Raw genomic sequence first — 14,375 nt, 5'->3', positions numbered from 1 at the left:
TTTTGAATTTAAAGTCTCTGAACCCCTCTCTGCAGGTGTTCAAATTCAAAATGGAGTCCCTCAGGTCGGTGATTGCCTCCCTGGAAAGAGGGCTGCTGTGGACGTCAATGACGCCTACCTACACGTCCCAATTTGGCCTCCCCATCAAGTCTTCCTAAGATTTTCTGTGGGAAACAGCCATTACCAGTTCCAGGCGCTACCTTTCGGGCTGTCAACTGCCCCGCGCGTCTTTACCAAGCTCATGGCAGAGATGATGTTCCTTCTCAGGCTCTGGAGGGTAAATGTCATACCCTACCTGGACGACCTGTTGATCAAGGCAGGTTCGGAGGAGGCCCTGAGAAGTGCGTTAGCTCTGACGATGCAGGTGCTGTGGGAACACGGCTGGATTTTAAATATACCAAAATCCTCGTTGATCCCGAGCCGGAAGATGGTATTCCTGGGAATGACTCTGGACACGGAGGAGCAGAAGGTGTTCCTGCCGCCCGAGAAGGCTTCAGCCTTGCAGGACTTGGTAAGAGAGGTTCTATCAAGTCCTTGGGTCTCAGTGCACCTGTGTCTGAGGCTCTTGGGCAAGATGGTTGCTTCCTTCGAAGCCATCCAGTATGCCAGGTTCCACTCCAGGATTTTTCAGCTGGACATTCTCACGAAGTGGTCGGGATCCCCTCAGCAGATGCACAGAAGGATCTGCCTGTCTGCACAGACCCGAATCTCCCTTCAGTGGTGGCTAGATTCGCAGAACCTATTGGCGGGTCGCTGCTTCCAGATACAGGACTGGGTCCTGATCACCACGGACGCCAGCCTCGGGGTTGGGGAGCCGTGATACAGGGAGTTCGCCTGCAAGGCCGTTGGTCTCCGATGGAAGCCAGGTTGCACATAAACAACCTGGAACTGAGGGCTGTTCAATATGCCCTCCTACAGGCGGAGCCTATGCTGCAGGGCGGTACAGGTCCAGTCGGACAATGCAACTACGGTTGCTTACATCAACCGCCAAGGAGGGACAAGGAGCATGCCCTGTATGAGAGAAACCAACAGGATATTCTCCTGGGCAGAACGCCATGTAAAGGCCCTGTCGGCAATATTTATTCCAGGAGTCGACAACTGGGAGGCGGACTTCCTCAGTCGTCACATTCTCCACCCCGGAGAGTGGGGACTCCACCCTCAGGTGTTCCAGGACCTCGTAGATCTTTGGGGGCTCCCTCAGATCGACCTGATGGCCTCTCGGTCGAACCACAAGCTGGACAGGTACGGTGCCCGGACCAGGGACCGAGGAGCAGCAGCAGTGGTTGCCCTGACTTGGACATGGGACTTCCAGTTGGTGTACCTATTCCCACCGCTACCCTTGCTGGCAGGGGTGCTAAAAAGGGTTCAGCACCAGAAAGTAGAAGCCATTCTAGTGGCTCCAGACTGGCCTCGAAGGGCCTGGTACGGGGACATTCAGGCCATGCTGGTAGAGGACCCGTGGCGTCTTCCTCAAAGAGAAGATTTTCTCCTTCAGGGACCGTTTGTCTTCCAGGACTTACCGCGGCTGCGTTTGACGGCCTGGAGGTTGAGCGGCAGATATTAGGCCTTAAGGGCCTGCATCCCTCTGTTATCACAACCATGACGTGTGCCAGGAAACCAGTCACGGCTTTTCACTACCATGGAATCTGGAAGAAGTATATAGCCTGGTGTGAAAGAAATGCCTTGCCGCCAGCGGTATTTCGTCTTAACAATTGTTAAGATTCTTTCAAGCAGGTTTGGATTGGGGCCTTCGGTTGGGATCCTTGAAAGTACAGATCTCGGCTCTGTCAGTATTCTTTCAGAAGAAACTGGCGCTGTTGCCGGAGGTCCACACCTTCCTGCAGGGGGTGCTGAGGATTCAGCCTCCTTTTGTGCCACCTACCGCGCCTTGGGACTTGGATATGGTCCTCACCTTTCTCAAGTCTGCCGGGTTTGTTCCCTTGGAACAGGTGAAATTAAAACACCTTACTTGGAAGACTGTTGTCCTTTTGGCCCTTGTCTCAGCCAGGCGTGTGTCTGAGCTTAGGGCATTGTCCTGTCAGAGTCCTTACCTAGGGTTCCACGAGGATAAGGCTGAACTCAGGACCAGGCCGCAGTTCCTGCCAAAGGTTGTGTCCGCCTTCCACTTGAACCAACCCATTGTGGTTCCTTCCAGCGCGGTACATCCTGATATTCCACTTTCCTTGGATGTGGTGCATACTCTTAAGGCGTATGTAAAACGCACGGCTAGACTTCGCAAGTCGGATAGCCTGTTTGTTTTGTAGGATGCGCAAAAGAAGGGTTCTCCTGCGTCTACCAGGACCATAGCCCGTTGGATTCGTTGCACCATACAACAGTCCTATGCATCGGCTGGTTTGGCCCTTTCCCAAGCATTAAAGGCCCATTCCACCAGATCTCTTGGGACCTCTTGGGCGGCTGCCCGAGGTGTCTCGGCCATGCAACTGTGCAGGGCCGCAACTTGGTCGGGGAGTAACACTTTTGTCAAGTTTTACAGATTTAACACCCTGGCCAGGGAGGATTCCCAGTTCGGACAAGCGGTTTTACAGCAGACTCCGCACGTTCCCGCCCGTTCTGGTAGCTTTGGGACCTCCCCATAGTATACAACCCAGTATCCCATTGGACGGTAGAGAAAATAGGATTTTGGGTACCTACCGGTAAATCCTTTTCTCGTAGTCCATATGGGATACTGGGAGCCCGCCTCTGTGCGGCTTTCTGCTGTAATGGTTCTGTTCGTTACACTGTTCAGGCTTGTTGCCTTGTTAAAATATATATATATATATATATATATATATATATATATATATATATATATATATATATATATAGAAGTATTGATAGAAGAAAACAAACGCGGCACTCTGGGAATTTAAGCATAAAACGTGTATTGTAGCAAAAAGTAGCTTCCAACGTTTCGGGGTCTATATTACCCCTTTGTCAAGGAATATTCCTTGACAAAGGGGTAATATAGACCCCGAAACGTTGGAAGCTACTTTTTGCTACAATACACGTTTTATGCTTAAATTCCCAGAGTGCCGCGTTTGTTTTCTTCTATCAATACTTCTACACCATTGATCCGGAGGGCACCTGGGTCCTGTACTTTGCTGGAGGAGTGCCAGGCCTATTCCTAACGCCTATATATATATATATATATATATATACCTTCTCTAAGGTTTATTGGTGATCCCAGAAGTGTTGTTATGGTTCACCTACTTTTGTAATTTTGGTTTGGGTGTGCTGTGAGAATCTCACCACAATTATTGTTCACATACCTCCTCACATAGCTCTCCTTCGGCACAGTTTTTCATTAACTGACTAGTGGAGGGAGGGTAGAGAGGAGGAGCCAGTGCACCCACACTAAAAGCTTTAATGTGCCTGTCTCTCCTGCGGAGGATCTCTACCCCATAGTATACAACCCAGTATCCCATATGGACTACGAGAAAAGGATTTACCGGTAGGTACCCAAAATCCTATTTTTAAGGCTCTCCAGTTTTGGGGAAGCTACTTATCTTTGTTTTATTTTTGCATTGTCTATTTTAGGTAGAAAATGTTAAACTGCTTGACAGATACACAAACAAGAGACCTGCCAATGGTACCCTTTATCTGACTGCCACTCACCTTATTTATGTTGAAGCTGCAACTGGAGCACGCAAGGAAACATGGGTATGTATAACCTCAGACAGATGGATATCAGATTATTGTAGCCTGCCTCACTTGGTCATGCGATTTCGATGGCTCGTAAGATGCATTGTGTGTGTTCGGTACGATTATGATCCGATGGTCGTGAGGTGGTTCTTATGATCTTACACTTAAGATCTGTCCTGTGTCTGGGAAGCTGCCAGGGAGTTCAAGGGAAATTGTGACTTGGATTGTGGGCATTCTGATACATGGCCAGCTTTATAGAGGGTATGCAGAGTGAGAGATGCACTATTTTTCTATTTCTCATAAAAGCAAAATGTAATGCTGTTAGAAGCACACAGATTAGATCCTGAATAGTGTTCACGTTTAGTGGAGGTCGAAAAGAAAAATAGTCTTGCCAGGCTAGACTATATGGTAGAAATCTAATTCCACATCTAACTGTGTGTACGCACCCTTAGCCTTTGAAATGTTCTCCCTTTAGTGCTTTTCCTCACACTTGACCAATGTTCCCTCTAATTTTACTAAGGCTGTGTGCGGCAAAATATTTTGGCTGTGCAACTTTTAAAGGAAATTTAAATTTTTGTGCGTCACTTATATATAACTGGAAAATGGCGTTCAGCATTTGTGTTAACTTTACTTCAAAATGATATTAAACATTTGAACATTCAAACAACAGCACACAATGCATTTGATGGGTGAAACACACATTAACTGAGTCCACAACTGCAAAAACGGACCACTGCTACTTTGTGCGCTCTGTTGTAATGTCTGTGCGCACACTCGTCAAGTTGTGTGCGCGCGCGCACAGCTTAGAGGGAACACTGCACTTGACCACTTCCCTTTGCCCTTTAGTGTCAGCACACTGTATCCAATGTGTTCTCTTACTGGTTGTTCAGTGGCTGATGCACAGTTTACCATAGTTATACCCCAGGTTTCTGGCTAAAATATATTCATTTAAAAGCTGTAATTATCGTCCTATTCCACTATCGCATGATTCATGCAGCTTGGCACCAGCTTTATGCCACATACAGTACACCCTTTGTAATCATTTACTTGTTTACAAAATCACATTAACTATCGTGCTTTAATCAAAATGGGTACTTGTTTCCTAGCACGGCCACACCGATCATGATCTTGGGCATGAAATGGCCCCCCAAAATTACTTAACGCCACCCCACGATCAACGTGAACCCGAAGCGTGGCGAGGGTCGGCGGTACGCGTCCTCCGACCTTTTCATACCCCCACTATCCACGTCGGCGTGGAGTTGAGAATAGAATAGTGTGGCGAGCGCAGCGAGCCCGAAGCGTGGCGAGCGGACACGGATACCTTCACAGGTAAACGCGTCTCTTTGCGGGCTTCACAGGTATCCGCGTCCCCTCGCGGGGCTCGCTGCGCTCGCCACGCTTCGTGCTCGGTGGCTCGCTGCGCTCGCCACACTATTCTATTCTCAACTCCACGCCGACGTGGATAGTGGGGGTATGAAAAGGTCGGAGGACGCGTACCGCCGCCGCTCGCCACGCTTCGGGTTCACGTTGATCGTGGGGTGGCGTTAACTAATTTTGGGGGGCCATTTCACTGTTCAGGGGTGTTTTGGGGGGTTTCTGGCCCATTTACCATTGTTCCCTATGTTTATTAGGGTAAATTGAGGCATTTAACATTGTTCCCTATGGGAAATCGCAGGCATCGCGTCTGGACCATTTAATGCTTTTTTAGCCGCCTGCAATGCGACCGACGCGATTTAGACTTTTTTCAATGGGAAATCGCGGGCATCGCGTCGGTCGCATCGCAGACCACTAAAAATTGGTCACGATTGTGGCCGTGCTAGGAAACAAGTACCTCAAAATGTTCTTTAGTACAGCTGATACGACTCTACCATGCATGGGGGGAAAACAAAGGATTCTTCTCACACAAAATCTGCATGAACATCAAGGAAAATATCAGTGGAGCACTAGTGCTAATGACCATAATCATCGTGTAGTTGCACCTGCCCTGGACTGGCATATATGCATCTCGATGCACCTGTTCAGTTATTACTGGGCCAAGCACTGGAATGGGGGTGCTATTGTGGTAACACACTGGGAAACTGCTGGCAAGATCTCCGATATCTGTGATGCAACCCCTGTAATGCATTACGGGCATTCTTACATTTTGCTGGTCTCCCCACAAAAACATCTGTTTTCTGGGAAATTCCTCAAAATGGTTTTAATAAATGTATGTATGTATGTATGTTTGTTTGGGTGGCGGCCCGGCACTCTCCCAGCAGGGTACAACTACAATATATATGTATTTTATGCTACGCAAAGGGGGAAATTCAATTGTTCACTTAACCCCCACATCGCTCATCCTAAAGTGATTCAAGATCGCAGGGCGCTATTCAGTTGCTGTCGTTTATAATGCTGATTGGATTCATTAGCGTGGTGTTTAGTTAGATAAAGCAGCTAAATCAGTGTAACCTATTGGGCAACACCCAAAAAGTCCTGTTTGGGCACTGAAACGGATTATGTTTTTCACTCATTTCAAATGGAGGCAGTGGCAGACTAACTGAGCAACAATGGGATAGCTCTGTTAGGGGCAATTTGGAAACCATTAATTGTCCTCAAAATCACCCCCTTAGTGTCCAGAACAGTCTGCTGCTATTTTGTTACATGCAGGTTTCTGCTGAGCCTGTAATTTATAAGAACATTATTAAAAATATTTAGTATGGCTTAAACGGGGGGGGGGGTTGCTGCTAATACTGACTCATTACGCTCATTGAAGACACTTCTATTTATCAAACTTTACATGCAGTGTATCGTGGTGATAAGTGCTCTTGTGTAACCTGCATCTGCAGTTTCCATTAGGTATATTGGCCTAATTTATGAGGCAAATAACCAATTGCTTTGGTTTTACACCGGTGTATCAAAGTGGTCCTCCTGGAACATTTCCAAAGTGTGCATTGTGACTGAGCAATCTGAAGAGGCACACTGTGCAAAAGTGGAGGCATCATGTTAAAGTCCAGTCTCCTTCCAATCTAGTACCCCCCCCCCCCCCCTTGCATTCAATGAGTTGCTAATTAAGAATTTATGGGAGTGAGAGACATGAACTGTATTGCATATAACGTTACGTTTCCTAGCACGGCCACACCGATTTTGATCGGGTCGGAAAAATCGCGTCCATCGCATGCGATGCGACCGACGCGATGGACCCGATTTTTACATTGATTCAAATGTGAATAGGGTCCCTGGGACCCTATTTCACATAGGATTCAATGTAAAATTGTCCCCAGACCCCAATTTTAAACCCCCTGATGGCTCAAATGCCCCCATTGTGAACGGCACCCCACGATTGATGCTAACCCGAAGCGTGGCGAGCGGCGGCGGTACGCGTCCTCCGACCTTTTCATACCCCTACTATCCACGTCGGCGTGGAGTTGAGAACATAAAGTGTGGCAAACGCAGCGAGCCACCGAGCCCGAAGTGTGGCGAGCGCAGCGAGCCCCGCGCATAACTTCACAGGTATACGCGTCCCCTCGCGGGGCTTGCTGCGCTCGCCACGCTTTGGGCTCAGTGGCTCGCTGCGCTCGCCACACTTTATATTCTCAACTCCACGCCGACGTGGATAGTAGGGGTATGAAAAGGTCGGAGAACGAGTACCGCCGCCCCTCGCGGGCTCGTCACGCTTCGGGTTGGCGTCAATCGTGGGGTGCCGTTCAAAATGGGGGGGCATTAATTAATACCCATAACGGGGGCATATCAAATGAGAAATGGCCCATATTGGGCCATTTCCCATTGTTTCCTATGTAAAATGTAGTTAATCGCGTCCATCGCATCTTGTTCCATTATAATGGCACAAGACCGACGTGATCAACGCGATTGAAATGTTAAAAATATTTTAACATTGAACCCTATGGCAAAATCGCGTTAATAGCGTCGGTCGCGTCGCGTGCCATGTTAATGCACGCGACCGACGCGATTAACACGATTTTGCCTTTGCCAGCAAAATGTACCAGATTTCAAAGGAAATCGGGTCCATCGCGTTACTCGTGTACCTTAACTTAAGGTACACGAGTAGTAACGACTGTGGCCGTTCTAGGAAACAAGTACCCATATAACACTTATTATGTTAAAGGCTTGCTCTATTGGGATTACTAAGTGTAAAAATGCTCTACTCTGCTTAAGTATAAAATGTATATCTCCAGACCTGGTCTTCACTGATTCCACAGCAGTGTAGGATTCTTACTTTGCCGAGTGCAAATGGCTGTGCACCGTTCCACAAAGCAAGGAATGCCTTCCTGAGTCTGATGTTTTGCACTGTTCCATATATACTATGTTCACCAGAATGGCTGCTCTGGCTGTCCTCTATCCAGCCTTTACTATTGGGCAGTACAAATGTCTCCGCAAATAGTACGCATCTTTAAAACCTTTGCGGTTCCTCTTCCCTGCCTGGGGTGTCGCGCTCTGCTGTGGTTCTTCTAGCACAACTCACAGCACAGCAGAAAGAGACACCACAGGCAGTCACACATTGAATATCCCTTTTGGGACCCCCCAGGGGTGTGCTAGGGGTGTCTTACACCCACATTTTTTGTTTTCAGATAAGTCATATGTGTACCAATATATTATATAATATATACTTTTTTTTTTTTTCATTTACTCATCTATTCTCTCTGTTTGTGAACTAAAACTGTCACTGTAGGCTATGCATTCTATGAGGTATTCAATTGCTGGTGATTTGTGGTGGCAATGCGCAGCTATGCACATCGACAATTACGGCACCCCAGCATCTCAGATTTTCCTACATGCTACCATTGCAGGAGGAGTGCTGAGAGCACCAGTATCTCCTGCCCATTATTGAATACTCCCCTTGTGTGTCCACTATCTGTCAGATTCACGGAGTACTGCTTCTCAAGGCTCCTTGCACATATTGGTCTTCATGTGTTCTATTCTTGTTACACATCATATGATATAAGCTATATTTTATTCTGATATCTGGCGCGGTACATTGTAAAATATTGTAATAGAGGACCTTTGGAGTAGCACAAAGCAGGTATATATAATAAATATAACCTAATAACAGAAATTGCTCTATAAATGTAAGGGGCAGGTGGGAAATGATTTCATAGTATACTCCTGCTTTTTTTATTTTAGTCTAGCTGTCGTATAGTGACAACACGTCCTTAATGTTGGTATAAGAATTATAATTCTGTATTTGTTTGGGATGTTTCCTAAAACTGGTTTAACTACATATGCTTTCATCTATACTCTCCCGCAGATTGCTCACCACCACATTGCCTCTGTGGAGAAACAACCTCTCAGCACAACCGGTTGTCCACTCCTTATTCACTGCAAGAATTTCCGAGTGGCTCATTTTGTCATTCTGCGGGAACGGGACTGTCACGAGGTTTACACCTCATTGATCAAGCTCTCACAGCCAGGTACAGCCCTGGTTTATATTCAGGGATAAACATTGCTATGTATAGATCCGCACAGTAAGCCTGAATGGTCTGATATTCCAAGAGATGAATATATGTGCATAAATTGAAACTAAGCTAAATGACCCAGTTCTGTATGTTGGCTGCTGCCCTCAGCTGTATTTCATGTGTTGTTTAACTAAGTCCTTTATATATTAACCCCCCAAAATTATTATTTTTTTTTTAAATGGTAATAAAAAAAATTCCAGTGTTGTATAAGGAATGACTGACAGCATTATGTACATCCTATTTAATGCTTTGATTTTTCTCCTTTTAAATGAAATTGTTTTCATGGCCAATTCATCACCTCTCCCTGACAGGCAGTGTAATGTGATGGCCTTCCTGCCGTATTTATTGAAACCATGATAGATTTGCTTTCTGGTTTGGGTTCCAAGATCCTGTTTATAGGAACACAACCTCATGTTCTTCATGCTTCAGCAAGCTCACACATCTGATAGGACAGGCTTTCATTCCATATTTTGTACTATGATAGCATGTGAGTAAATGAGCTCAGGTATTATGGGAAAAGAATGTGAATGCAATTAGATGAGTCATAACATGTATTGGTTTCCTTAGCAAAATATGAAGAGCTGTATGCCTTCTCCTACAATCCCAAATCTGATCAGGATGAACGACTGATGGGATGGAAGCTCATTGACCTGAAAATGGAATACATGCGCATGGGAATCCCAAATGACTACTGGATAATGAGTGACATCAACAGCGATTTCAAGGTTTGCATCTTGGCCATGATGGTAACAGGGCTTATTAGACTCTCTCATACAGTATGTGCATATGGTCTTCATAAAGACATTATTCTGCTCTATTAGTGGTATTCAATGCCGCTGCCAAGGGAGTTTGTACAGCGATGAAGGCTTTTCCTTGCAGAAAATAAGCCACCCTCGCCATGAAACCCTCCCTTACACTGTGAAGTTAGCAACAAATGCACCAAGTCCACCGCATTTTTTTGGCTAGCCTCACTATTTTAACCCCTTGAGTGGTGAGTTTTTCTGGGGCAGGACAAACCTACCAGGGCAGGTTTGTCCTGCCCCAGAAACACCCACTACAGAATATAGGGACAGCCCCCCTCCCCCTTTTGCTCACCACCCTGGATCTCTGGGGTTCCCCTTTCACCATTCACAGCAGTGACCAGGCAGGCTCGGAAATGTTCGGGCACCCGAATTCCCTGCATGCTCACTTCTGTGAATGGCAGCGGCAGGGGAGCCCCAGTGTGCAATCGCTGGGGTGGGATATGATGAAGTCGGAACTTGCTGGAGGTGAGCGCGTGGGGGGAGCGACAGGTGGGTGCCCATAGAGGTAGTACGCCAGTGGTGCAAAGCTGGAGGCACCACTGGTGTGCACCTACTGTATCGTGGTATGCCCGGAAATTTTGCAGGACAGCCCGCTGTGGCAGCGCAGCTGAGCCTAGAAGATTTCCGTGCATACCACCGAAGTGGTTAATGGCCACATTCGCCACTTCCACCTCGCCTCAGGGAAGAGGTGAGGAGGCAAACGGTGAGTGAACTTCGCCTCAAGGAAAAGGCAAGGATTCATAGATTACACTGACGGTGAGCTCTCAGCACTTCTATGGGCGATAACTCGCCCTCAGGGCATTGAATACCCCTCTTTGTATTAGTAACATTTCCAAAGGATCAACTCACATTCAGTGCATCTTATTAGATAGAATGCTGTTTATGCAACCAAATAGATCTTTCATGCCACTGTGTTACAGATGGCTTCCTCCCTGTGGAAACCTACATAGACCTTGCTGTAGAATGCCACCGCAGCAGTGGAAATACTCGTATAAAGACACAGATTGGGTCCCGTTTTCCATGTGTCTAAATGATTTATTTTAATTGTGTGAACTAAAGACTAACTATTGAGCGTGCATGAAGTTGTATATCTGAAATTTATTTAGCCCAGAGTGAGGGATCACTACAAAAGTAAAACCAAGATTCCATCTTCCTGTGAGCAAAAATGTTACAATGCGTTGACGTGGTGTGTAACCGAATAGACCTGCATGGTGCAAAACTATACAGTGGGTATGTGACATACTTGTGAGGCTGACAGAGTCCATTGGTCCTACCCTTTCTTAATTAATTTAAGATAATTCAAGACTGCCCTAACTGTGAAGAACCATTTCCTTCGCTGTGTGTGACATTTCCTTTCCTCAAGCCTTAGTGCATGCCCACGTGTCCTGTACATAGCCTCATGGTAAATCTAGCACCTGAGCATTTTTTTTTTTATTGTATATTACTGTTAACAAAGATTAATGCGTTATAGGAAACAGTTTCAGTTCCTTTCTAGACCGCTGTCCCATCCAGAATTTCTTACCATTAAGAAATTCTCCAGCTGTCATTAAAATACAAGTTCCAATATGCTTTACTAGATAATTGGTGAGAAGTTTTCCTGGAGCGTGTAGCTTATAAACAGCTGGAGAGTCTCACAAATTGGTCAGGCCTAAATTATACCCACAGGAAAAAAAGGGGTGGGTATTGGTATAATCCCATGGTGCGGTGGATAAAAAGGGCAAATTGGCAAAATACAAACCTAAATAAAAATATTTATATGAAGGATTACAGTTTTGATTGGCTTTCCGTTGTAAGTATAGTGGTCATGTCATGTCTTGTTGTGTTTGCTGTTGCAGGTATGCAGTACCTACCCAACTTGCCTGGTGGTGCCCAAAGAAGCCTCTGAATCGACAATCATTGGAAGCTCAAAGTTCAGAAGCAGGGAGAGGTTTCCCGTGCTATCTTACTACTACAAAGACAATAATGTGAGTCACATGAGCTAAAAACATTGTGACCTGTAGATATGTCGAGTGTTTGCTTTAAAGGGGGAAAAAATGAAGCACATTATTTCCTGATGTTAATGAAACAGGAAGCTGATCGGATTTGCCTGTTACTTTCACTTGCCTGCCTGCTAAGTTGAGCGATGAATGATGTGCGTTGCATTTACCCAAACAGACCCTTGCTGTACTTCACCTACTCTTTTCCTTCCCTTGTGTTTCCTTCTGTAATAAGATAGCCATACAAATCCATACACAGAAATCTGTATGTATGTACGTGCCTAAAACACAGTTTTACTTCTAAAAAGATGTACAGCCCACACTGATTGAGCTCAGAGTTTGTCATTTGTCCGTTACCGTCTTGATGGCAGCTCACACCACATTTTCTGCAAATGTGCGGAGCATGGGTCCTGGTACTTTGTCCAACTGAGACTATGGCACCATGGAAAGATGCCAGTCACACCAGCTCCAAGCTGGCAGACAACAGAAGTGCATATGAAGCAAAAAAAAATTGTAAAGGCCAGGTCCTGAACTAGGAGATGAAGGTGTTTCAGCTGATGAACAATGAAGGAAAGTCATGGCTGCCAGCAGCTGGCTGTCTCTTAAGAGTTATTTATTGATTAATTCATCTTTCTTACCTCTACCTTCCGCTGTAGCAGTACTGCGCCCCTCTCCACTGTAGCCACACAGTACTAATACCATTTGCTGCTTTAATATTGGTGGCTGGTAATGCTCCTACCTTACAGTAGCCACACAGACTTTCCCTGACACCAGCTACAATTGTTACTATTCCATCTTTATCAATTGTTCCACCTACCTCAAAGTATCTGCTCATTTGTGCAGGACCATGTTTTCAAACTAGTTTTATGTCGTTGCATGTTATGTATTCATATATAGTGCAGCATAACGAGGATATAACATCTAGACAACACCCTCTTACGAGTTATGTAAAAGGTTGAACTTGATGGACGTAAGTCGTCTTTCAACCTAAACTACTATGTTATAATATGAAACAAGATAGTAATAGTGTAGGTCACAGGTTCTCAAAGTCAGTCCTCAGGACCCCACACAGTGCATGTTTTGCAGCTCTCCTCACAGAATCAAGTGGAATAATTAGTTCCACCTGTGGATCTTTTTTAAAATGTGTCAGTCAGTAATGAGTGTACCGGTCGGGTGACCTGGAAAACGTTATCTGTGTGGGGTTCTGTGGACCGAGCTGGAGAACCACTGATCTATGTTATGTGGCACAGAATTGATAAGAATTGTCAAACTTGGCTACATTCAGTGCACGTTCAGTGCACGATAATCGAGTGCAAGGTCAGTAAGAAACATCCCACTGTAACAAAGGAATGTAAGGTAAGCACCTTGCATTCCTATCAATAAACAACCCATGGGTTCACCATTATACCAATTCAAAGTTCATTTGAACATCTCTGTCCGAGTAATAAGTGATTTTACAAAGTTTAACTTCTTTCACCAAGCAATGTAACATGTGCAGCGTCATGGCTTAACTTTCTACTATTTATGTGTGCGCTTTTGCTGTAAAGTGAGAGTGTTTATATTTATTTCTCGGGTGTTTATATAGATTGGTGTATATACTGAAGTTTTCTCTAGACTGTTAATGACTCTCTTGCCTTCACTTTCCAGGCAGTGATTTGCAGATGTAGTCAGCCTCTCTCTGGCTTTAGTACTCGCTGCGTGGAAGATGAGAAGATGCTGAAGACCATTAGCCAAGCCAACCCAGGCAGTCCCTTTATGTATGTTGTAGACACACGGCCCAAGGTATCCCTTACATGCTTGTGAGCACAATGCTTCTCCATATGTCATTGCTTTCAGGAGACAGTACTGATGCCTAATTCATGTGTGTACACAAATGCAATTGCGTTTCTCTACCACAGAGCTGCTAATGTTAGCAAGTGACTCTGCTGCTCAGGACTGGAGAGACGCCCACCAGTGCTAACATGAACTCGTTCACAGTTATGTACACATTAGCAGACAATACACAGTTACAGAGAACATTGAGCTAAGGGTTGGTCTATGGCTTTGTAGACTAGCCACAGCAGTAGCAGCACCATGTGTTTGCACGTACAATCACACCGCCATCAGAAGATACACTGCCCTAGAACGGCCATGGTGCTCCTCAGATCTCCACTCCCTCTAGTCCCCTCCAAATTCCTGTCATCTCGCTGCAACAAAGTTTAGTGCGAGAGGATCGCAGCAGCACATTCGCATTTGCCGATAATCCGCCATTGCATACAAACATGAATTAGGCTCAAACAGCATTGGGCCATTTCTATTTACATTTGTGTTTCTGTTTAGTCTTTTGCCCATTGAACAGTCTTTTTGTGTTGTGCTTCTTGGTTCGTTTGATAGTTTTCATGCCACCTGTTGGGGACAGATGCCTGGTAACTAATCTCTACACAGCATAGCGGTCACATGTACAATAGTGATAGAGAATGCCCCCAAGTAGCAAGAGCACAGCTTTGTAGTAACCCTTTTAATCC

General features: G+C 45.6%; 1 protein-coding gene across 1 annotated transcript in view; it reads left to right on the top strand.

Annotated features, from left to right (window-relative positions):
* Positions 1-14,375, top strand: part of MTMR8 (myotubularin related protein 8) — a 47,108-nt gene that overhangs the window by 13,024 nt on the left and 19,709 nt on the right. The window contains exons 2-6 of the mRNA XM_083159293.1: positions 3,538-3,660; positions 8,885-9,047; positions 9,660-9,817; positions 11,731-11,859; positions 13,519-13,653. Coding sequence (XP_083015419.1) covers positions 3,538-3,660; positions 8,885-9,047; positions 9,660-9,817; positions 11,731-11,859; positions 13,519-13,653 — 708 coding nt within the window. The remainder of the gene's footprint in view (positions 1-3,537; positions 3,661-8,884; positions 9,048-9,659; positions 9,818-11,730; positions 11,860-13,518; positions 13,654-14,375) is intronic.

This window comes from Crinia signifera, chromosome 9, assembly GCF_055691185.1.
Source record: "Crinia signifera chromosome 9, ASM5569118v1, whole genome shotgun sequence".
Lineage (NCBI taxonomy): Eukaryota > Metazoa > Chordata > Amphibia > Anura > Myobatrachidae > Crinia > Crinia signifera.
Note: the sequence above shows the minus strand (reverse complement) of the source record. Positions and strands in the feature narration are given on the sequence as shown.